This window comes from Coturnix japonica, chromosome 6, assembly GCF_054131305.1.
Source record: "Coturnix japonica strain WE chromosome 6, WE-NBRP24, whole genome shotgun sequence".
NCBI classification, from domain to species: Eukaryota; Metazoa; Chordata; class Aves; order Galliformes; family Phasianidae; genus Coturnix; species Coturnix japonica.
In genome coordinates, this window is record NC_140668.1 from 23467999 (window position 1) to 23491755 (window position 23757).

Consider the following 23757-nt stretch of genomic DNA (forward strand, 5'->3'; position numbering starts at 1 on the left):
CGGCACATGCGCTGCCCGGGGTCTGGGGGAAGGGGAAAGGGGGGTGGGGTGGGTTTGGGGATGCTGAGGGTTTGGGGAAGGAGGGGGGAGAGGAGGGGAGGGTGCACCCGAGGGATGCGGGGTGTCTTGGGCAGAGAGTGGGGTTGGTTGCTTAGGGAATACACACCCGAGGGATGCTCGGGGGTGCAGGTTTGGGGGAGACACGGGGGTGCCCCAAGGGCAGAGCATCGGGGTGTGGAGCAGCCCGGTAAAGCAGCTGCGGGGATGCAGCATCTGGGGCCAAGGATGGGGGGAGACGGGGACGGCGATGCTTGGGGGTATGAAGGATGGGGGGTGCAGGGGGTGCTCGGGGGGTGGCACCCTGCGCTGCCGGGGGGGGCTGGGTCTCACAGGGATGCTTGGGGGATGCCAAGGGTGGGGGTACAAGGGGCTGCTCTGGGATGCTCCAAGGGCAGGGCTGCACTGCATGGAGACCCCGGGAGCAGCTGTGGGGTTGCTTTGGGTGCAGCACTGGGACCAAAACTGGGCACAGGAACCCAAGGGGTGCTTTGGGGATGCTAGGGGGACAGCTGGGGCTCTGTAGGGCAGCCCTCAACCCTATCTTGGGGTCTCCTGAGATGCAACCCAGTCACAACATGCAGCCACTGATCCTATTACCACGAAGCCACCACCCCAATGTCCCAGTGTCTCCGCACTGCTCCTCTGCATTGCCGAGCAATGGGCAAGAGCCATCCATTAGGGCTGGAATTTCTCCCCGTAGAGCTGTCCCTTTGGGGGTGGTGGTGGCAGGGGACACACGGCAGCATCCCAATGTCCCTTCCACACCCCAAGCAGAGGCAGAGAGCTGGAGGAATCCCGCTGCCCCATCCTGGAGGGAAGGCTTTTTAAGTTAACCCGCCATGACCGGGTTTGGAAAGCCCTGTCCCGGGAATGCCAGGAATGTTGTGATCCCATCCAAAGCAGCTCAGAGCTGGGCTGCCTGGAGAACCTGCTGCCAGAGCCATAAACAGGCTGGGGGCCATAAAAGCCCTCTGCATTCCTCCAGCCCCCCTCCCTGAGATCAGGTGAGGGCCCAAAACACTTTGGGTTTGGCGGGGGGAGGGATGGGAATGCAGATAAGACCCCAAAACGCAGCCACCTGCTGCACGGTCCATGGGTGCTGGCTTCACCCCGGCTGTTTTGGGGCCAGGAAAATGCCTGTCACTGCGGCCGGGAAGAATTCCTGCTGCTTTTTCCCACTTGGGGTGGAGAAACATTGGGAGGGGTCCAGCCTAAGGGCCAGCGTGGCAGGGCCGCAGCAGGGACCCCTAGGGAGGATTCTGGATTCTGGGCCTGAGTGGGTCTGGTTGGGAGCCCCAACCCTACAAGGATGGAGCAGCGTGGGGTTAAGCACAACACTGGGGCTGCTCTGCATCGTTCTTTTTATTTGATGGCAGGGAGCTTAGGATAGGAACAAAGGGATGTGTAGAGCAAGGGCTCTCCTCCACCCGGAACTGGGATGAGGCTGAGCCTCTGGCTAAGAAAGGGGGGCTCGGGATGCTGCCCTGCTCCCCTCCCAGTGGGGAGGACCCACTTTGCTCCCTCCTTCCCTTCCCCGTGCCTTTCTTCCCCTCCGGTCCCTCTGGCAGGAGGCCGGGCTCTCAGCTGACGGTCACGGGGAAGGCATTAGCGAAGCAAAGTCTGCTCACCCTATACTGCTCACCGTGCCTTCCCTGCTCCCTCTTCCTCCCGCAGCTTTCAAGCACGACGCCGGGCACAGCCTGGGGTCCCCCGTACAGACACAGAGGGAAAAACCCCTCACCCCTCTGCCCTAAAAGCACCGGCGTCTCCGCTGTCCCCGTGCCCTGGTCCGTGTCCCCTGGTCCCCGTGCTCAGAGCACGACTCGTCGCTCTGGTTGCTCTGCTCGCCCCGCTCGTTGGTGCCGCACTTCCAGGTGCTTGCTCTGCACCTTGTCAAAGTGCTGCAGCAGCTCCGTGTAGTCGATGGTGGACGATGCCGGTCTGCGGGAGCTCGAGCTCGCCCTGCTGCTGTCCCTGCGGGGAGAGAAGGGATGTGGGCATCCAACACACGGTGCTGCATCCAACACACGGTGCTGAGTCAATGGGGGCAGCCTCTAAAAGAAGTGGTTCCCTCCTGTAAAGGCAGGAGATGCAGCTCCAGAGGGCTGGGTGTTGGGATGAGGTTTTTCCTCCCCAAGAGCAGTGAGGCAGCACAGGGATGGGGGGGGAGTCACTGTCCCTGGGGGTGTCCCAGAGCCGTGGGGATGTGGTCAGTGGGCACAGAGGGGGTGGGCTGGGATCAGACTTGGCTGTCTGAGGGGTCTCGTCCAACCTTAGTGATTAGCAGGGGAAGGATGGGATAAATGACACACACATCTCCCAGGATGGGAGAGCCCCGTCTTGCCTCCATTCCTCTCTTTGGTTTTGGGAGAGTGTAACCCGAATTCTCTGCTGTTTTGGTGGGGAGGTGGGATAAGGGGCATCCCCACCACACTCAGCTGCCCCGGGCTCGCCGTTATGAAAGCAGCCTCCGGTGTTTGGAGGAATGTAGGTCAGCGTTAATCAGATGCTCGAGCTGGCTGACAGCTCGGATCGCTCTGAAAACCCGGCTGCTGAGGGAGGAGACGGAGGGGGGGTAACGGGGGTGGAGGGGGGGGAGCAACACACGGCCCCCCCCTCCCTGCCCCACCAATTAGGAGCTGGGCGGTGGGCACCAGCTCCAGCCCCGCAGCGGTAGGGATAAAAGCCAGCCTGGGGGATGAGCGGAGAACAGAGCCGTGGAGCTGGTGGGGGTGGGATTCATAGAGCCGTGCAGCTCGGGAAGGCTCCTTTTTTCCGGAGCTTTCATTGCAGTGAGCTCACGGCCCTGCTGGTCACCAGGGCTGGATGGCCAGAGCCCAGCAGTGGAGCCACAGTGTGCCAAAAGGAGCAGCTTAGGGGGGTGGCAGCCCCGATCCTGCAGCACAGGGGGGCACGGGGGGCTGCCCCATCACCATCACCTCAGAGGTGCCCCTGGGCTGCACAGCCATCCCTGCTGGCACGGCATCACTGTGCCTTTGGGTGCCCAGACACGGGGGGATGCATTGGGAGCTGCCTCCTCGCTCCGTCCTCTGTGGCTCTGCCTGTTTCCATAGCGACCCCACAAAGTGAAATTTTCCATCCCTGATGCCAAATGCCTGCGGATGAGGCGCAGCCCTCCCAGGGTTACCAAATATAGACAAAAAAACCCCAAGCGAGAGCCGCCGGGCGCATCCCTGCCATACTTACGCGCTCTGCATGAGCTCAGGGTTGGGGACGCACTGCAAGCGGTGGGACAGCAGCTGGAAGGCACTGCTCTGGGGCAGCAGCATCAGCAGCCCATACAGTGCCTTGATCAGGTAGGGGTTGTTCTTCACGTCCAGCAGCTGCAGGCGTAGGTCTGCAAGAGGAAAGGAAGGGGATGGTGAAGCACTCTGCTCCCAGCCCCCACCACTGTCCAAGGTTCCTCCCAACCTGCTGGGATGGCTGTGATTTTGGGGGGTGTTGCACCAGCAGTCCCATTGCAAGAACTCCTCCATGTGTCCCCAAGAGCATCTCCTGGGGTCCCAGCATCCCTCCCCATGGCACCTCCCAGCCCAATGTTCTGCTCCCTGTGCTCTGTCCCCACCTGGCAACATGGGGACTTGTCACCCCCTGCATCCTTTGGGATCGTGCCATGAGATCAAACAATACTCCAAGTTGATAGGGACCCATCAGGACCGTCTTGTCCAGCTCCTGACGTAGATGACCCCAACCAACATCATGAGCCTGACCCTCATGTCACCTCCCATCTGCCACCACCACTCTGGTTTCTCCCCATGCCCATCTGCCCCCAAACCCACAACTTAGAGGTTAAAATGAGCAGGTGGGGAACCCTCAAGGAACAACTCAGGGCTGTGCATACCCACCCACAGACATGGATGTCTCACATGGGGGAGAAATGAGGTGTGATCTTGCGGACCAGCATCCCTGGGCAGTGACAGGTCCGTGCCATGGGCTCAGACCCCCCCAATCCCTCCCCATCCTTCTGTAGGGCCACTTGCTCTGATAACCCACATCAGGCAGCTCTAGCTGAGGGCTGAGCAGTGAGAAGTCCGATAACTTCTGCTCTATTTCCTCATTCACTGCTGCTGGGAAGCACAGGGAGGGGATGGAAGGGATGGCAGAGCGAGTGCCCCACACACAACACTAACCCGAGAGGAAGGAAGGGGCTGTGCCTTACATGTGAATATGGGGCACTCGATGAGCTGCACCAGCTTGTCCACCTCGGTGAGGAAATCCACTGTGACCTCCAGGTCCCCACTGAGCGTGGCTGTTAAGGATGCTGCACGGCAGGAGGTGGCCCAGCAGCAGAGAGATGTGTGGGGCAGAAGGATCCCAAATCAAAGAACAGGTTGAGTTGGATGGGACCTTGCAGGGTCTGCTCACACTCCCTGCCCTGAGCAGGGACACCCACAGCTCCATCAGTGCTCAGAGCCCCGTTCCCTGACCTTGGCTGTGTGCAGGGATGGGGCAGCACCAGCTCTGTGTGCAGCCTGTGCCACAGCCTCACCGCCCTGACTGTAAAGAACCTCTAACTTAACTCCAGCCTAAATCTCACTTTAGTTTAAAACCATTTCCCCTCGTCCCATCACAACAGACCCTGATGCCACGTTTACAAGAGGTAACATCCTTGAGTTGTGCCACAGCAGGTTCAGGGTGGATATGAGGAACATCTGCTCCAAAAGAGCAGTGATGCAGTGGCACAGCTGCCCAGGGAGAGGGGGAGTCAGCATCCCTGGGGGTGTCCATGAGGGGCATGGTCAGTGGGCACGGTGGGGGTGGGCTGGGGTTGGATTTGGGGTCTTCGGACTTGGGTCTTTCCAAGCCTTAATGATTCTGTGGTTCCACCAGAATGTCTGCAGAACAAGGACAGGGTTGTGAGCTCAGGGAAGGGCCCGCAGTGCCCCGTGCAGCATTGACAGAGCTGCAGCCCTGCCAGTGGGGCAGGAGCCAGGATTTTGGGGAAGGGAGGTGGCTTGGACCGCACCTCTCCTTCCTGCAGCACGTTTGCAGTGAGCCAAGTGGCTGCTCCAAGGGGCTGCTACCCCTAGGAGGGACACATGGGCAGAGACATCAGTGTGTAGCAAATGGAGGTGAGCTGGCAGCACTGCTGCACTCTGGGATGCTCTGGGCTTGGCTTTCCATGGGTTCTGCAGCTGGAAAAGGAGAAGGAAAGAAACCATCTGCACCGCTGGTGTTGCTGGACATCAGTCCTGGAGGCCACAGCCCCGTCTTCCTGGGAGGAAGGAGATGTGGGAGCCTCCCCTGCTCTATAGCAGATCAGGGTCAGCACTCAGCCACCACTGCCTTCCTTTCCTCACTCCACAACAAAAAAAAAGGAAAGGGAGGTGGCAGGCTCCCTGCAAACTGCCCTGTCCTGTCACCACGTTGCCACGTGTCTGGCATAGGGATACAGGCCCCGGTGAGGTGAGGGTCCCCAGCTGCTGCCCTGAGCCCCCCAAACATTGCAGTCAATAAAAGCCCAAAGGATACAACTTCTGGATGAGGTCGTAGGCGTGCTTGTAGTTCTGGGTGAGGAAGCAGAGGGACACAGTGGTCACTGGGTTGTGGCACCAGGAGCGGTACAGGCAGCAGAAGAGGTTGCGGCTCTCCTGGGGGAAGAGGAAACCATGCTGGAATGGGGGTGATGAAGTACAATGGGGACATGGCATGGAGCACCCTGTGTCCCCAGCGCCCACTGTACACCCAGCCCTATAAGCACTGGTCCCAGCTCCACCACAACACAAAGGGCCATTTCCCCAGTGTCCAGCACCAGTGCTGCTCAGCGCCCATAGGAGATGGCTTTGGGGTGGAAGATGGAACTCTGGAGTCCTCCCTTGGACACTGCCACTACTGGTGGGCTGCAGCTGCTCTGGGCACTGCGGTGTTTTGCATGTTGGAACAGCTGCAGTGGTGGGACACCCACTCGCTGTCACCCATGAGAGCATGCAGGCAGGGAGCTGGCAGCTGCTGGGGGCTCAGGGGCTGTGATCAGCTTACAGGCTGGGGACAGAGCCTGCGGTGGGGAGGGAGACAGCAGAAGGTGGGCACATCCTCCATCCAGTCACTACGCCCCATGAGGACCGGGACCTACAAGCTGTGCTCTGCCTCAGTTTCCCCATCTGTATTATAGAGCCATTTGGACCCCGCAGCTCCAGCCCTGGGCTCTGAGCTGTCAGCTCCCTGTCATCCTTGTCACCCCGCAGTGGGACACCCGGTGCCCGTACCGGTGTCCTCAGGTCCTTCAGTTGGTTCCTCAGCTGGAAGAGCTCGGAGGAGGTGAGCAGGATGGTGTTCAGTGTGTGCACCATGGTGGAGGCAAACTTGAGGTCCTCCTCCCGCAGCAGGATGTCCGCCATGGAGTGGAAGATGTTCTCCGCGTTCAGAAGCAGACAGAGTTGCCTGTGTGTCACAGTGGGGGGAGAAAGAAGAGGAAGGGAAGGATCACATCACATCCTTCCTGCAGGGGTGACATGTGGGGACACCCGGAGCTGGCCCAGCTTTTGGGGCTGCATCAGACAGTGGGGGATGTGTAGGGAGAGGGCACAACCAACAGGACCTTGCAGTTGGCCACCAACCCCAAAGTCCATGGACAAAGCTCTACCACCCCATAAGCTGCCCCACTGCTCTCTGAGCTCCACGCTTTGGCTCCCAGGACACTGGGGAAACTGAGGTTGGAGCAGAGCCCAGTGCAGTGCCCGGAGTGTGGCTGTGCCCCCACAGCAAGGATGTTCTGCTCCATAAACAGAATTCTCGAGGTTTTAAAGGCTGGAGAGCCAAAACTTGAAACCCCACATTATTACTGTTATTATTTCTTTTCTTCCTCCTTTGTTTGGATTTTAGGATTTCCTGTTTTTCTCTGGCGTGGCTCTGAGCTCCCGCGTTCCTGGGCGGTTTCATGAGGACACCCAAACCAACAACCACGAGGACACCCAAACCAAACTGGGAATAGAGAAATGGGGTTTGTTTGTCCCCAAAGAGGGGTGCTCCCAGCTCTGGGTCCTGTTGAGCTCCTCACCCAGCCCTCACAATGGGATGCTCTGTGCGGGGTTTACATAACCAAATGCAGCCTTCACCCTGGCCTGAGTTAGAATGGAGCGGGCAGTGATAAATAAGCTCATTTATCCCAATTATTCTTACGTAACCGAGCTGCATTCATGGGATGAAGCGTTCTCACCGCCTGGGCACGGGACTGTGTGAGGAGGGAGAGAGGCACTGAGGGAGGGATGGGGATGGGTGAGCAGCCCCAGAGATGTGCTCAGCATCCTCCCTGCAGCCAACGGGAGCTCCTGGAGCATGGTAGGGAAAGGGGGAGCAGCCCTGCAGTGCCTGCAGCCAAACTGGAGCTGCTTTAGCTATGGGATGCCTGCTGCTTCACTGATGCCCTTGGACCATGCATGCCAAAGCAGTGCCCCAAAATACAATGGGTCACCCAGGCTGTGTTAACCCATCCCAAGGACACCCTGTGGCTCCATGCAATGCAACAACCACATTGCTGTGAGCTGCTCCTGTTTTCTCCCTGTGCCAACCGACCCCAAATTGCCACCCCCAGTCCTGGCATTGTAGGGCAGCTGAGGGATCACCTTCCACAAATAGAAGTGGGAGGTTTCTGGTTTTGATTAGCAAGGAAGGGAGAAGCTGATCCACAGTGTCCATACCCCAAGCTGGTTTTGTAGCAAATCCCACTGTTGCCAGGGCTGTGCTGTCCCCATGGCCCCACATCCCTGCCCCAAACTGCTCCCCAGCCATGGGGCTTGGAGAGGACAACTGCCCGGCCCCACAGCTGCTGTGACAGCTGAGGCCGAGTGCTGGTGAGTGGCACAGGAACGGCCCCAGGAGGATCCCAGCGGCGCGAGGGGAACGCGGTGCCTGGAGGAGGGCAGGGCTGGGACAGCTGGCTGAGATGCCGGGGGTTGCTGAGGGTGGGATGGGGCTGCAGGCAGAGCTGGGAGCCCCAGTGCCATTCCCAGCCCTTGCAAGCCATTCCCAAATATACACAGCCTGGATAAATATAGCCCAGATATATATAGCCACGTATATATGCCCCAGAGGATGACACAAAGCCCTGCTCTCCCAGCTGTGGGAACACCAAGCAGCACCCGCAGCTCTGCTCCCTCCTCAGCTTCACTTCTTATGGGTCACCCCATCACCTTTGGCTCTGATTCCCTCTGACTTCCCAGGCAGACGTGTCCTGCAGACACAGCCAGGTGTGATTTGCTTTTCTTTAGCATCTCTGCAGCTTAAAAACTCGGGTGGTGACCACGCTACCTGCATCCTCCATCCCCCTGCTGCTAAATGGGATGCTGCCTGTGCATTGCTGTGATGATGGAAGGATGTGGCTCATTGCCCTGAAATGTCACCCCCATGAATGCCACCACCTTGTCCCCTGGGGAAGAAAAGCAAGGTGTGGGGCAGCCTTGGAATCTAGCTCTTCTGGGATCAGAGCCACTATGTAGGGCCAGCACAACACCTGGAAATCCAGCTCATCCAAGGTGATGGGGAGCCCTCTGGGGCCACCTGTCAGCTCTGCCCATGCCAGAGCAAGGCAGTACCCCTCCGTGCTTCCTCCACACCCTCCTCTTCCTGTGCTCCCTTCCCCCTCCAAAGGCTCCTTGCCACCCTTCCTCCCATCCTCATCCTATCACTGCCAGGAAAAGCTTCATCCCAGGCAGCTCCACAGCTGGGATCCTTTAGGATCCCTCAGGGTCCCAGGGGGAGCAGCCTTCAAGGCAGATTGAAATGGGATGGGGAGAGGAGAGGGAGGAGAACACAGGGAAGTTGTGAAGATGTGGTTTCCCAGATCCCCCTTCCTTTGCTGTGATGGTGCAGATGGAAATCACCATTTTTCTGGGTGGAAATCACGGCTCTCCAGTCATCCAGAAGGAAACCGCTGCCCTCCGTTTCTTTTTTTCTGGATGGAAATCACTGCTCTCCATTTATCCAGATGGAAATCGTGGCTCTCCATTTATCCAGATGGAAATCTCAGCTCTCCATTCCCCCCCCCCTCCCTTTTCCCCACTCCCCCTTTGCCGAATCCAGCCGCAGGGCAATGGAAACCATGGCAACTGCAACGATGGGCTCACGCTTTAAAAAATTCATCGTGCTTCACGTAGAATGGGTGCTTTGGAAGCATCTGCTGGACATCCTAAAGCACAGCTGGGATAAGTGCAGAGCTGGGAGCCACCCCAGCATGCTCAGGATGGCCACAGAGCCTGCTGGAGCCAGGAAGGTAGTGAGAGCAGCAAGCAGGGCTGGTGCCAGCTGCCTCAGTTTTCATGTGGCTTTTGGACTCTCCCTTGATGTCTCATGGTGGAGGCCCCTGGGCATCAAGGCTTGCTTTGCAGGATGTCAGGTCAACCAGGAGTAAGAGCATGAGATCAAAGGCTGCGAGTGCATTTTGGAGAGACCTGGAAAGCCCAGTGTTTTTTTCCCAGCTGGTGCCCCATCACCACGAGATGTTCCTGGATTGCTACATCTCTGATGCCCCATTTCTCTGGGTACCTTTCTCCTCCCATGGCACCAACATGGCACAAGGAGCACTCGGCACACTCAGCTGCAGGATCAGCCAGGAAGAGGCACTCAGTGTTTCAATGCAAACAAGAAAACCCTCCCACGGTGCTCCTGCTGCCGATAGGGCAACAACTGCTGCACGTCGCTGTGCCAGCTCTGCTCTGAGTAACACCACATTGTGTGACTGCACAATCCCCATTGCCTGGGAACAGCAGGTGAAATCCAGCCTGCTCCGTGCACATGGAGCTGCTCGACGCTCCCAAGCTCAGGACTGAGGTTACAATGGGAATGGGAGCAGAGCATCTCTGTAGTTCCTCTTCTGTCAGCCCCTCCACTTGCATTTGCTGGGTCTGGAAAGCAAAGCACGGAGCCTCAACCCTTTGCTCCCTGTGATGTTCCTCTTTGATGCCACACCACTTGGGAAGCCCCAGGGACTGGAAGAGCCAAGGAACAGCAGGCACTGAGCGAGGTAAAGGCAAGCACCAGCCTGCAGTCCTTGTGGAAGGATTTGGCAAGGAGCAGTCCATGCTCCAACACAGGCAGTGCAATGCCTTGATGTGCTCCAACACAACGGTGCCCTTGGAAGAGGTCACCTGTGGTTTGCAAAGCAGATCTCCAACCCTCCAGCTGCTCATTTGACCTGTGATAATGACAGCTCCATCTGGAAGGGAGGAACAGTGCTGCACCGTGGAGAAAGAAGAGTTCACATGGAAGGTGATCGACTGTTGATGTGCCCCAGGATGGGCTGGCAGCTAAAAATAACTGAATTTGGGAAGTTAATGGGCTGCTCAGCCCAAGGCATCACGGAGCTTTTACATGCACGTGACAGCCACAGGTGAAGGCTGCTGGGCACATGCCCACCAGCACACACCCAAGGAACCCCACAGTGACCTACAGATGACGTTAGCCAGGCTGCAGAGCTGAGTGCTGAGCTGAGCACCTCTAGGAGGCTCTCCCCCCTTGGAGCCCGCAGGAAAGCACAACACCCCACCAAGCCTGCAGCATCCCTTGAACCCTCTGACAGTAAAACCAGCAGGGCCTGGCAGCACGATCCCAACCGTGTGTTTGTAGGGCTCCTACAGCACATGCCTGGCAGGGCTGAAACCTTGGCTCTGGCTACAACGTGCCCGCCAGGGCAGAAACCCTGGCTGCAGTGTGTGCTGCAGAGTGCTGGGGAGAGCAGTGACTCAGCCCCAGCAGCTGCTGACCCCCAGGGCATGCACACACACAGCGATGATGAGAAGGAGGTTTTCACCTCCTTCTTCTCCCATGGAAGGGTTTGGAGGGAGGAAGGGCAGGGGGTGGGAGATGCGTAACGCATCTCCAAAGATCTTCCCTTTGAGATGTGTGCTTCCCTTTCAGGCTGACAGCTGTGGCCTAATTTTCATGAAAACTGACAAGAGCCTTATTTCTACCCCTATAATTTCTTGCCGCCGCCAATAAAATAGGTTAAAGGAGCGGGCGCAACGCTGCGCCGGGAGCTGGGGATGGGGGATGCTCCACTTTGGGGTGTGCACACATTGCTGGGGTGGGAGCTGGGGCTGTGCTCACCTCCTGCATTGCTTTTCTCACAGAAGGAGAAATAAAAGCACTCTGATTCCTTCCCATGGAACTGTGACCAAGGAGCGGATTGCTGCCCTAGAGGCAATGCAATGAGGACCCAGGCAGGCTGGGAGCTGCCTGCAGCTCCTTCCAGTCCCCTCTCCAACAAAATGGGAATTTCCCTGGCTGTTGTATTGTTCATTCAATCACCACCAGCACTCCTACATTCGGAGGAAGGGAAGTGCTTCCTTCCCACGCACTGACTTAACTCGAGGAGCTGGCAGCTCCGGAGGATCCCTCACCATCCCAACGAGGCAATTCGGAGGGTGCTCCACATTATGGAACATCAGCTGAAAGCACCACATCCACAGCTACGTGCTGGTTTAGGAGCCCCAGGTGCTCCACCAGCTTTGGGATGCTCTCTCCCATGTCCCTGTGGTGCCACCTAAGTGCACCCAGTGCTGGCTGAGGAGTCACACTGTGTGCCATGCTCCCTGCACCAACCTGGGATTGCAGGGAAAGCACTGAGACAGAGAGAACCTGAAACCCCCAGGAGCTGCCCCTGGAAGGAACTTGGCTGTTTTGTAAGGATTTTCCTCCCCTATGCACACTTCCCCTTCCTCCCCTCCACACTCTCGCTGACCCTGATGAGTCCCAGCCCACTCGGCACTGCTGCTCACATGTGTTTTCCATTTTTCTACAGGAAAACACACCAGCTCCTCAGGTCCCAAAGCAGCTTTGGAGTGGAGGATGCTTAAAGCCCATTTCCTGAGCCACCGGGATGCTCTGCCACAGAAGCCCAACTCCAGGACAGGGATGTCCCACCTCCTTTCAATCCACCCTCCATCTCCTCCACCTCAAAGCCTGAGCCACTGGTAGGGCTTCCCACTGGTGTCAGTAGGGCTTCCCATTGCTGCTAGTAGGGCTTCCCATCACTGCTATTTGGGATTTGCATTACTGCCAGTAGGCCATTCCATCACTGCTGGTTGAGATTCCCATCACTGCTGGCATGGCTTCCAGCAATGCTCTGTATGTGAGGTGCCAGTAGGGCTTCCAAGTGCTACCAGTAGGGCTTCCTATCACTGCTGGTAGGGCATTCCATCACTGCTGGTAGGGCATTCCATCACTGCTGGTAGGGCATTCCATCACTGCTGCTTGGGATTCCCATTGCTGCCAGTAGGGCTTCCCACGGCTGCTGTTGGATGCCAAGCTGCTGGGAGGAGGTTTTGGGGAATGGGCAGGGATATGCAAGACAATGAGCCCAAGGGAGGAAAATCAGGATCAATCAAACCCGTTTGCCTGCAGGGATGAAGCAGGGACAGCGCATTGATGGCAAAGCTCCGGCCTGCCCCAATTAGTGCGTGAGAAACGGGTTCCTCTTGCAGGGCAATGAAAGCAGAGCCAAGGGGTGCAGTGTGGATTGCTCCCAACAGCCCCCACGGGCTGGGAAGTGTGCGAGCCGCCAGCATGCTAATGGCTCTTATGTAAAGCTGGTGGCAGGGTGGGGGCTGACCCACATACAGGGGCTGGTGGCTGGCACCTGGGGACCTTCCTGCTGCAGTGGGGACAACCCACATCTTGGGCCCTCTGCCCCATCCCGGTGCTGCTCTCGAAGCCTGGAGCTGGGGATCGCTGCTCTCTGTTGTGCAAACTGGAGGGGAAAAAAAACAACCTAAACAGCTTTCTCCAGTTATTCTTTTCTGTGAGGCAATGGGGAGGGAGGGGGAAAGTTCATTAAAGCAAAAGGGCAGGCGGCCAGAGAGCATCCTGGCAGGCAGTGCGATGCGTTTTCGCAGCCTCGCTGCCTCCCGACACAGAAGCTCCCCTTGTAGTGATCACAGCTGTTTGGATTTTACCCGAGTTCATATCACAGTTTATCAAAGGGGCTGCATTTTTTTTTCTCTCTTTCTATTTTTTCCTGCGCTTTGCTGAGGACAAGCTGAATGGGTCAGAAGGAAACAAACAAGGGTTTTGTTCTGTGCGTGCCATTGATGCTGGAGGGGGGGACAGAGGGATTTTCTGGGCATGGGAACATCCAGCATCAGTGGGCTCATGGTAAGGATGGAGTAGCGCATCACCAGTGAATGGTGGCAGCACAGCAGGACCCTAACCCTAAGCCAGATCCCCAGTGGTTTCAACATTCTCTTACCACTGTGCAGTCCATATGGGGTTCCCAACATTTCCATCCTCTCTGCGTTGGTGGGTGGAGGCAGAAGTTCCTCCCTGGTCCAAAAGTGGAGGCTGTCCCCAAACTCTGAGCACCCACGGCTGTCTCTTCCTCTGCATCCCCACGGCTCAGCAAAGCAGGGCTGCACCCGATCTCCATCACAGTGGGACTTTGAGATCCCAAGGACAATGCAGGGTGTGGATTTCTGCTGGTGAACCCTTCCCAACCCAAATTTGCTGCCCAGTGGGAATCCTGGGACTTTCCAGCTCACAGATTAACACCCTACACTGGCCAAATAACCTCATCTGTTCCAGCACAGTGGATCAGTTTGTGACCCTGTGGGGTTCCAATGTCCCCCAGGGTAAAATCAGGGAAACCCAAGGAGATGGATCTCAGTCCAATGGCCACCCCATTGTGTGCACCCCATAGGAGGAGGCTGCTGCACCACGTGGATTTCACTCCCCAGCTCTGTAAGACAAGCTTGGGCAGTGCCTGTGCCTCGGTCAGAGCACACTGCTGACTCAGGCAGCCTCTGGTGCTCCCAAAAAGGGAACCAAGGCCAAGCCCTGCCCCACCGCACACCCTGCATATGGGCATCTCCAGTCCACTGCATAGAACATGGATTCTCTTATCTAGCCATTGGCAGCATGCTGCTGGGTCACCAGCCCTGTGATCCCAGCAGCAAACCCAGTGCTGTGGGACAGGGTTCAGCCTTTTGCTTCATCCCTGCATCCCACCAAACATTAAGTGCAGCCTGGAAACCTCTGTGCTGGCTGCCCAGACAAGCCCAAGCACAGCGGCTGTTCCTCTGCTTTGAGGCTGGCCATGTGGCTCCAAAAGGCATGTGATGCTTTGGAAGCTCCTCTGCATTTTTCTGCTGTTCCAGACCAGCATCAGGAGGCCAGTAGCTGAATGGGGATGTTTTCCTCTTGCTTAAGGCCAGGACTCTTTCAGTGCCGTATGTCAGCTGGGGCAGATAGCCCTATGCTAGCGGGAAGGGCTCAGCTCTGTGCATTGAGCAGAGAGGTAACACTGAAGGAAATAGCAGAATCTGCCTCCAACAATGACTCTGGAGATACTTTTGGTAGAAAAGAGGCAGGGCAGCCAGTTCTGAAGGTAAGATGGTTTTCAGCTCTGGAGATGAGCACCTCGACTTGCTCTGCAGGACTCATTGGCAGCAGCGTGGTTCCCTTGGTGCATCTCCTTTAAAGCCAGGTCTTCTAAGTGGTCAGGGGGCACAGCAATCAGGTGTGCACCAAGCAGCCCCAGAGGGCTCCTTCCTGGGTGCTTCCCTTTTCCTTTCCTCCTGTCTCAGGTTCTGCTGCAGCCGCATGCTCACTCTACATGCCAAGGTGCACCATGCCATACATGTAGTGCTGGATGCCATCAGGGCAGGTGGCAGGGTGAGCAGGGCACAGGTGCTTTTCTGTTTACCCACAGACGCCATGTCCCTGAAGAGCAAGGATCCCACATGCCAGCTCCTTGGGCACACAGTGTCCCACGACCTCTGCCTCCAATGCTCATCAGGACAGGGACCAAAGTCCTCCTGGAGTCAGCAGCCAGGCATGCCCAAGCCTGAGCTGGGTTGGAAAACAAACTGCCTTACCACAGCCCCTCCGCTTGACCTCACAGACCTCAGCTTGCCCAGCACTGCCAACGTGACGGGGAAAAATGCTGCGTGGGCTGTAAACCCTGTGCAACGTTTCCCTTTCCATCAAGCACTAATCCTCGGGTTGGCAATCATTACCTCAGCTAACAGGTTTATCCCCTTCCCGGCTGCCCCAGCCCCAGCTCCATCACGGTGGCAGGGGGTGAGCAGGGGATGAGATCTCCCCACGTCTCCCAAGTGGAAGCATGGGGTCAGCTTCTCACCCGCTGTGCCCAACAGCTGAGGGAAGCAACGCGGGAGGATGCATATGGCTTTCATTTGGGAAGCAGCTAAAAATAGCAGTGTGAGGCTCTGCCTTTGGTGGGTCCCTCTGGCAGCAGATCAATCTTTTCCAGAGAGTCCTGGAAAACTTCTCCTGCTCTGTTCCCATCTTCCTCACCCTGATGCAGTTAAGCCAGCACTTGCGCTGTCGTCAGGAGGATTCAGAGTTACTCAGCAATGCCTGGGGGCTCACCCTTCCCAGAAGTGCTGCCTTGGCTCCAGACCAGGGCACACGTGAGCCACAATGTGACTTTTTTGCACTGATGCAGATTTTTTTGCACAACCAAACCCTGGGGTGTGAGTTACTAAAAGTAGCATCAGCTTGAGTGGGGCACCCAGTGCACCTCCATCATGGCAAGCAGGGGGGACTGGAAGTGGCCATCGTATGAGAGAGGTTTTACATGTGCCACCACCCAGCCAGGGGATGTGTAGCAACTTTCCACACTCATTCATGCTGCCCAAAGGCTTGGATACAAAGCCTGATACAGGATGCAGTGCTCATGGCCAGCAGTTACATCTCATGACCCAGCCTGGCTTAGCAGACCGGGAGCTCTACATGCTTTGTTTTCTGATCACAGCTCACAGTGGTGAAGCTCACACAGTCTGGAGAAGCAGCTCTCTTCTCCCACTAGGGTGTGCCTGGGAATACCCTGATGCCACCACACCAAAACCAAGGGAGGAGGGAACCCCAGTCCTGCCCCCTCCCACCAACATCCTACCTGATTTTGCCTCGACCTTGCCTTGCCTTGACTGCTAAGTCCATTATTTTGAAGCGAGCAGAGGAATTTGTCTCCCTTGCCCCAGATTTCATTGCATTCAAGATGACGCTCTGCCAGCTGTCATAACACTCGGTTTTCCAGCCTCAGTGCCTAACTGCAGCTCCTGAATAGTGGAAGCAAAACCCACCCATGCTGGGAATGAAGCTTCCACCAGGCAAGCACAATGAAACCACACTGATCTGCAGTGCTCTGAGACGAGCCAGGTGGAAGAATTCGGTCCATTTGGCACCCTGGGCCACAGCCTGCCCTCTTGCTCCTGCTGCTCTGCTCACTTCTCAGCACAAACGGGATCTGACAACACTATTTAATAGGGAGATACTTTGCCTCGGGGGCTGGGAGCAAGAAATATGGTGGTGCCTCAACATGCGAAAGACAAGTCTGTTTGCTCTAGAAACGTCAGCACTGACTACCAGCAAGTAAGGAAGGCTTGTGGAAACCAATTCTGGCTGCTGGTGATGTGAGAGGGTGCAGAGCTTGGACCCCTCCCCCAGCCCACCCTGCCCATGCAGTGCTGGGGGCTGTAGAGCTCTGACCTGATGATGAAGGCTCCTCTCGTCTCCAGGAGTTTCCTCTCGCTGCTGAACCTCCTGAGCAGGTTGATCATGAACTTGTAGAAGTAGGAGTTCATGGTGGGGGTGGAAGGAGAGCACTCCAAGCCTTTCGGTCCTGGGGAGGAAATGAGAGATGGGACATGTTGGAAAAGCAGTCTCGATCAATGCGCAGACACCTAAAACATGTCAGGGCACTCATGGAAACAGGAATTCCAAGGCTCAGTCTGAGCAGAGCCAGCATTCTCCATCCCAGGGGAAGTATCCTGACATATTTCCAGCTCTGAGCACACACACAGGGCTGAAATGGGCTTTGTGGGAGATGGGCACAGATCCCACCAGTTCTAGCAGGTAACACCTGTAAAGACATACCACAAAGCAGGCAGACCCCATGTGCCAGAGATGCCACACGTTCAGCCCTGGATCACCGTGTTGCTGCAGGTAACACAGACCCATTTGGTGTGTCCCCTCCCTGTGTCCCAGGGCTGGCTGGAAGGGCACAGAAACCCAGTCACAATGCAGCAGGGAGCCAAGCTTATGGATTGGAAGGCTCCGTCGTGCTTCCTCCTTACACATCTGGCTCAGAGCTGGAGGATTAGCGTGGCAATGGGATCACAAGGGATTGCAGTGTGCTGGGTGAGCAGCACTACTGTGACTGTTTGCATGGCTCTCCCTTAACGTCCCCTACAATGGCCACAGGTGAGGAGCACAGTGAGGTTGTGCACAGCCTGGCATAGTCAGGGCTCCCATCAGGCACCGGTGGAGACGTGCACAGTTTGATTTATGAGTGGTGTCTGCTTCTGTCGGGATTCAGCAGAGCAAGGAGCAGCCAATTAAAAAGGCAATCAGGCAGCTGAAGCCTGGGCTGATGGAAAAGTCGCTGGGCTGATTCCTATTGCACTGATGGCGGTGATATGGGGAGGCTGGGATGCAGGCATCCAAAAGCATGGAGCAAAACCTGCTGCAGAGGAACGGGTGCCTCCTTCCCATGGGATCCCCTTCCCCAGTACAGCTGAAGCCCTGAGCCGTGCTTTGAAGCAGGCACCTCCCCGAGCACAAGTGTGAGCCACAGCATCGTGTTTCCCCTCAGCTGCAGGTAAGCTGATCCGGGCAAAAATATTACACTGCTGAGACAATGTGCTCTGAAACAAAGGTGTGGTTGTTCTCAGGCATGGATCACCCAGAGTGAAACCACAGCCGTGCCCGGCGTGTCACTGCTACAGCTGTTAGCACTTCTCACCAGCGCTTGCAAATGGGAACAGCCGCACATGGGGCAGTCCTGCACCCAACCCAATGCACTGAGGCTGGGACCCATCCACTCCCCTATTACGTCTCTGCCACCCCACGGTGCATGGGCAGCAGCACAGCGCTCACCCTGGATCTGCCATCATCCCCTCTGCATCTTTCAGTCTCACTGCTTTGTTTCATGACTTCCAGCTGGAAGCCAATAACACAACACATCTTAGAATCACACAGCCATTCGGGTAGGAAAAGATCTCTCAGACCCCCAAGTCCAACCCCAGCCCACCCCCACCATGCCCGCTGAGCACGTCCCTCAGTGCCACATCCCCACAGCTCTTTAATCTCAGCGTGTGGCCCCATGGGTTATGGCTCAGCGCACCGAGATCCAGCGTGGGAGATTTGTGTGAGCAGCTTTCAGTGTTTCCATGCAGCACGAGAGACGAGCAGAGAGGTGTGATGCAAACTGTGGCTCGGTTCACTGAAGTTTGCACCTCTCCTCCTTCCCCTAGAGCCAGACTTTGCAGATTTGTAACCTGACAGATCGGCTGCAAACACACCATGAACGGGGCTGCCAGAGGTTAGGTTGGTACGAGGAGGAGCAGGAGGAAGATCCCTGCTCAGGTGAATGGCAGAACTCAATCTGGGATCAGCTGTAATTGGAAAAAAAGGTTTTTTTTTTTTGTTTTTTTTTTTTTTTGTCTGCAACAGAACTGAACATGAGCACTGGCTGGATCTGCAGGTGGGATATTAGCAATGATTTCTGCTCCAAAAGAGCTGTGATGTGGTGGCACAGCTGCCCAGGAGGGAGTTCCCATCCCTGGAGGTGTCCCAGAGCCTGGGGATGTGGCACTGAGGGACGTGGGCAGTGGGGTGGGGTGGGCTGGGGTTGGACCTGGGGATCCGAGGTCTTTCCCAACCTCAATGATTCTACGATGCACTGACTGCTCCCAACTCCTCTCAGCTGAGTTCTGATGCTCAGAGTGACACCCAGAACAATTTTCCTTTCCCTCAAAGTATCCACTGATGCTACAACACAAAGAACCTCGGGCAGAGGGAAAGCCCCCCCAGCACCTCCCTGGGCTGGAAAGCAGTAAATCTCACCCAAGGGAAGCTCCCAGCCTGGCAATGGGCTCCTGCACCACCCAGGCCAGCATCCCTGTGCTCATCACACTGCCGGTGTGCTCCCGCAGCTGTGTTATAAATCAAAAGAGACAGGCAATTAGGAATCCATATTAAGGGCCTTATAAATATATATTGTCATGCAGCCTGGCTCCTTCAAGCCACCTGGCTGCCTGGCGGACGGAGCAGGCTCCAAACCTGCAGTGCCAAAGCATCTTCAAATTCTCAGGCACCGGATTTGCCTACATCTAAAGCACCAAACTTCACCGTCACAAGTTCCGCTTATTTCCCATAATTGGTTTCAAACTGGGCTTAATTAAAACCAGTGTGGACTTGCTCAACTCCACTGAAACCAAATTTAAGTGTGATCTGACCAGAACTGATTCCTTTCTGAAGCAGCATAAGCTGTTTAATGAGCACCCACCAGGACGCTGGTACTGGTTTAGCTGCAGTGATTGACTTCACGTTGTAGTTGAGGCAATTTCAGTGCAGACCCAGACTGGGAGATGGGGGGGAGTGGCTGGGAGCTGGCAAGGAGCACTGCACAGTGGGTGCTGTGTCTTCATTCCTATAGAAAGGGTAATTGGAAGCTGCTTCCTCGCTCACAAACTGCTTTGTACCATCAAGGGTCTGGGAGGAAGCGCTGCCTGCAGCAAGATTTCCAGCATTCAGACAGAGCAGCTCTGGTATCCCACTGCCTTGCTCTGTGTGTGGATGGGGCTGCAGGAGTCCAGCATCCCTCCTGTTCCCTCGGAGCTCACGCTTCCAGCACTGACCTCCCTTGGCTACCCCTACATGCAGCTGGCCCCAGCCTGGCCCCAGCCCCATGGAGCTCAGCGCAGCCCCATGCAGAAACGTGGGAATCTGTTCTGTTCCTCCCCCAGCAGCCTTCTTCCCTTCCTTCCCTTCCCTAGGATGTTTTCAATCGGAGCAAAGCCTTGCAGAGCAGGATAAAAATAGAGCTGTAAAAAAATAAATGAAATAAAGGCAGGCTCCCCCTGCAAAACCCAGCATGGGGCGTAGCTGGAAACAGATGCGAGCGTGTCGGCAGCTCAGCTGGGCTCTGAGAAACATCAGCTCAGCCTTCTCCAAAGCACAGGATGCTGCTGAGGAAAGGAACACCCCAAAAATACTGATGGTACGTGGCCATGGCTGAGCTCTGCCTGCTCCTGCACTGCTCCCCATGCGGCCACCATTGCCCTCTTTGCCGTTTGGGAGACCCCAGCACATGGCTCAGCACTAAGAGGTCCCCGGTATGGGACAGCAGTGCCCTGTCCTTGCCCTGTTGCAGGTATGGCAGACAGCTGGCATCACCCCATGGCTGATGGGCAGGGGAGGAGGCACATCTGGATGCCCAGTGAGGCTTTTCCTGCTGTCTTCCAGGCTGTCATTAGGGGACCCTCATCTTTTTCAGGGCGCTGAGCTGGGAGTGCTCAGATCCCTCATTTACTCCCTGTTTTCACACTCCTGATCCCTTGAAACCTGCCTGCAAATCCACTCCTTTGAGAGCAAGTGCTTCATTTGGTGGCATCTGCTGCATCCTCGCCTTTAGTAGAGGATAAACACGGAAAGGTTTTGCTTTGCAATGAGCAAGGGGGGCAGAGAGAAGCCCAGGTGGTGGCACAGCGCTTCCCATCAGTGCATGAACAAAGCAGACCATGTTTCTCAGGGATTGTTAGCAGGCTGCTCAGGAGTAATCCACAGAATCCTGAGCGCCACCGGTTGAAACTAATGACCTCAAGCGTGTCAGCACACCCACGTATGAAGTCAGCCTCCCTGTAAACATCCTCTGGTGTGATGTGCCTCGAGGGCACGTCGGTGGCCCCACCACCTCCGGCAGGAAGCCAGGCAGGAGGGACTGCAGGGAGAGGAAGGTGCCTCCTGAAGAACAAAGGTCTTGGTGCTGCTCTGTGCAGACAGGAAGGGATGTGCTGCATGGAGCTGCTGGGGCTGACAGCCTTTTGGAGGAGCTGCCCTTCTACTGTGCAGAGCTGAGCTGGAGAAGTAGGCTGGAGGGCTTGCACCATGGTGGCAACCACTCATGGACCATCTGCTGCTTGTACCTGACTTAGATGTGGTTGGTAGAACACCTCTGAAGTAAAGCTGCTGGAAGAGAGATGGGTGCTTGGACTGTCACCCTAAAGAAATGCCAGCTCCAGGCTTGCTCCTGCAGCTCCTGTCATTGGGATCTGCCACCAAAACAGGGCACCTGATGCACGGCTCACCATCTGCCTCCACATCAGGGTTTCTACAGCAGCACTTGAGATGGAAAATGCAAGATGTGGCAATGAGAAAATGCATGGCTTCCCCTCTGGTTTTCTCCAGCTACACCTCAACGGAGCCCTGGCAAAAGCAGGCACAGGGGAAGGCAGAAAGTAACAGAGGGACTGCAGAAGGCTCAGCTGCCCCACGCAGGCAGGAGGAGGCCTGTCAGAGCTCCCACACACCCCTTCTCACCTCATTGTGCCAGGAGAAGCTGTTGGTGGGCAGCTGACCTTATGTAACGGGAGAACAAAGCAGCTAAATAAAACCCCGAGCTGGGAACGGGCTGCGGAAGTGGGACACCGTTTTCCTGACTAATCACCCAGCATCTGAAGGAAACCCGAGTGAATGGCAGGGAAACAACTGCATAAACACATCCCGAGGGAAGAAAGGGTGAGAGAGGAAGTGGGGGAAGCCCGCAGCACTGTGGCATGGGCCCCTTCTGCCTTCCCTGCTGCCTGCGTGGGGAGGGTGGCACAGAGAGCTGCTGCCCAGCCAAGGGATGCGGATGGCCACAATCACCTACCTGCAGAGCTGTGTGCTGGGATGCAGGACAGAAGCAGACCCTGGGTTACTCAGTCCTCCTCCCAGTAAGGGCATGAAGGCAATGAGGTGACTGCAGGGGGAAGCACCAGAACTCTACAGCCTCCCAACCAGTGTCAGTAGTGCGATGGCATCTTGCTTCCAGAAAGAGCTCCATGCCAAAGCATGACACAGAACTGCCCAGGGAGGTCAGCTCCTGTTCACTCCAGTACAAAACAGCACCCAGCCAGCTGGTGCAGTCACATAGTCACACCCAGCTCCTCGGTGCCTCTTTGCCTTTGCTTCCCCTAATCGCAAACCATTGCACCAGTGCTACTTGAGGGTGTAGGGATTTGTACTGGTTTTGTTCCAACCCCCAAAACACCCCCATCAAAACAACCAAAAGAGCAAAAAGAGCTGTTTCAAAGAGCTCCCACTTTCCCACCGTGACGCAGGAGGTTCCCAGCACTGCCCACATCCCATCTGCACAACTGGGGAGCATCCACCTTTGAGTAAAAGCCAACATGTGTGCAAAGCTCAACCCTGGGTACCTTTATAAAGAAAAACAAAGCAAACCAGGTGACCAAAGCAGAACACGCTGCAACCTGTGTGTCTTCTCAGAGCTGGAGCTCCAGCTGCAGCAGTTCTGCTGAACACGGAGAGCAGCACCAGACTCCTTTTCAGCGTTCCACTCACATAACTGAAGCCAAGTTGCTCTTCCAGAGAGAGCTGAGGGGCCACGGCAGCCGTTCGGCCGCACGCCATGCAGCCTGCTATTTTTAGATAATCCACAAGGAAGGAAACCTCAGACAGCCATCGGTGTGAGCTGAACTGCAGCCCTTTGGCAGCACCGTGGGGCTGCTCCACCCGTGCTGTGCTCACAATGGCACATCAGTGGCAGCTCACCAGGTGTCTCCCCTCCCTCTATCCTGTGTGCATCAGGCAGGCAGAGCTGCAGGAAAACCCACCCTAGGCAGCCCAGGGATTGCCGAAACCTGTCTGCTGTCTGCTGCAGTCCAAGGAAGGGGGGGAAATAATCGGTGTTCTTCAAAGGAAACAAATGCAGGGAGCAGAACACACAGCTGCGGCGCTGGTTCTGACGTGCAGGGAGAGGCTGCCTTGGCTCTGCTCTGAGTTTACAATCCACAGCTGACATGAAATGTGCCTTTGGCCAGGCAGACCTGGCGTGGGGAGCACAATGGGGAGGCTCCGAAATAGCAGCAGCAGCAGCAGCAGCTGAGGAGAAGGGGCAGCCAAGGAATAGTGGAGGATGAGCCACAGGCTGGAGGGGGGGAGGTGGAAAAAGCTGCCCAATGTGCTGGGATGATTAATGAAGGGCTTTCTCCCCCACTGTCCAAACAACAGGACTGTCCTTCTGCATCTCCTCCGAGGTCTCCACAGCGCTCACAGCAACGCCACAGTTCGCATTCAGCACACGCAGCCACGAGCCAGCAACGTGCTGTATCATAGGCATAGTGGAGCTGTGTATGCTGGGCACCTGGACTTACAGCGAGCACCTGGTCTGAGCTGCTTCTAGGGGCTTGGAGGGCTCTTACAAGAAGACAGGCTGGCACCTGGAGTCCTGTAAAGAATGGCAATAAAGATGTCCTTCTGCACCAGGGTCTGCAGCATCTACTCAAGAAGTCACTGTCCCTGGGGGTATCCCAGAGCTGTAGGGATGTGGCACTGAGGGATGTGGACAGTGGACAAGCTGGGGTGGGTTGGGCTTGGGGATCTGAGAGGCATTTTCAATCGTAATGATTCAGTGACCTGGCTGCTAATTGGGTTCTTATCCCAGAAGACAAGCCAGGAGAAAGAGCAAAGTAACAAAAACAGCCCTGGCCTACCACTCAGCCTCAGAGTGAAGCACAGGGCACGTACCTGAGGAGCTCAGCTGGCTGTTCCGGATGGGGACGTGGAGCTCCACCTGGCTGGGTCGTGGCTCTGCAGCCTCAGAGGGGCCGTATCCCTCTGTCTGCCCTGCTGGAGAAGAGGCAATCTCAGCTAGCACTTCCAGGTCCTTGAGGATAACCTATGAGGAGATGGGAGAGCATCGGTGAGCAGGCACAGAGCAGT

General features: G+C 56.4%; 1 protein-coding gene and 1 long non-coding RNA gene across 4 annotated transcripts in view; one reads left to right on the plus strand and one right to left on the minus strand.

Annotated features, from left to right (window-relative positions):
* Positions 1-966: 966 nt before the first annotated feature.
* On the plus strand, positions 967-7193 carry LOC146760522 (uncharacterized). The gene is made up of 2 exons (XR_014947445.1): positions 967-1064; positions 6904-7193. It is a non-coding gene; the product is annotated as an uncharacterized LOC146760522 (long non-coding RNA).
* Positions 1405-23757, minus strand: part of VAC14 (VAC14 component of PIKFYVE complex) — a 49660-nt gene continuing 27307 nt past the window's right edge. For 2 of the 3 annotated variants that reach the window (XM_015873853.2, XM_032447025.2), the window contains 7 exons: positions 23563-23713; positions 16522-16654; positions 6288-6462; positions 5554-5672; positions 4241-4320; positions 3268-3418; positions 1405-2034 (listed from right to left, as the gene is read on the minus strand). In XM_015873853.2, coding sequence (XP_015729339.2) covers positions 1872-2034; positions 3268-3418; positions 4241-4320; positions 5554-5672; positions 6288-6462; positions 16522-16654; positions 23563-23713 — 972 coding nt within the window. In that variant the 3' untranslated portion in view covers positions 1405-1871. Of the gene's footprint in view, positions 2035-3267; positions 3419-4211; positions 4321-5553; positions 5673-6287; positions 6463-16521; positions 16655-23562; positions 23714-23757 lie in introns of all 3 variants that reach the window. The other variant, XR_014947443.1, reaches the window with a different exon arrangement.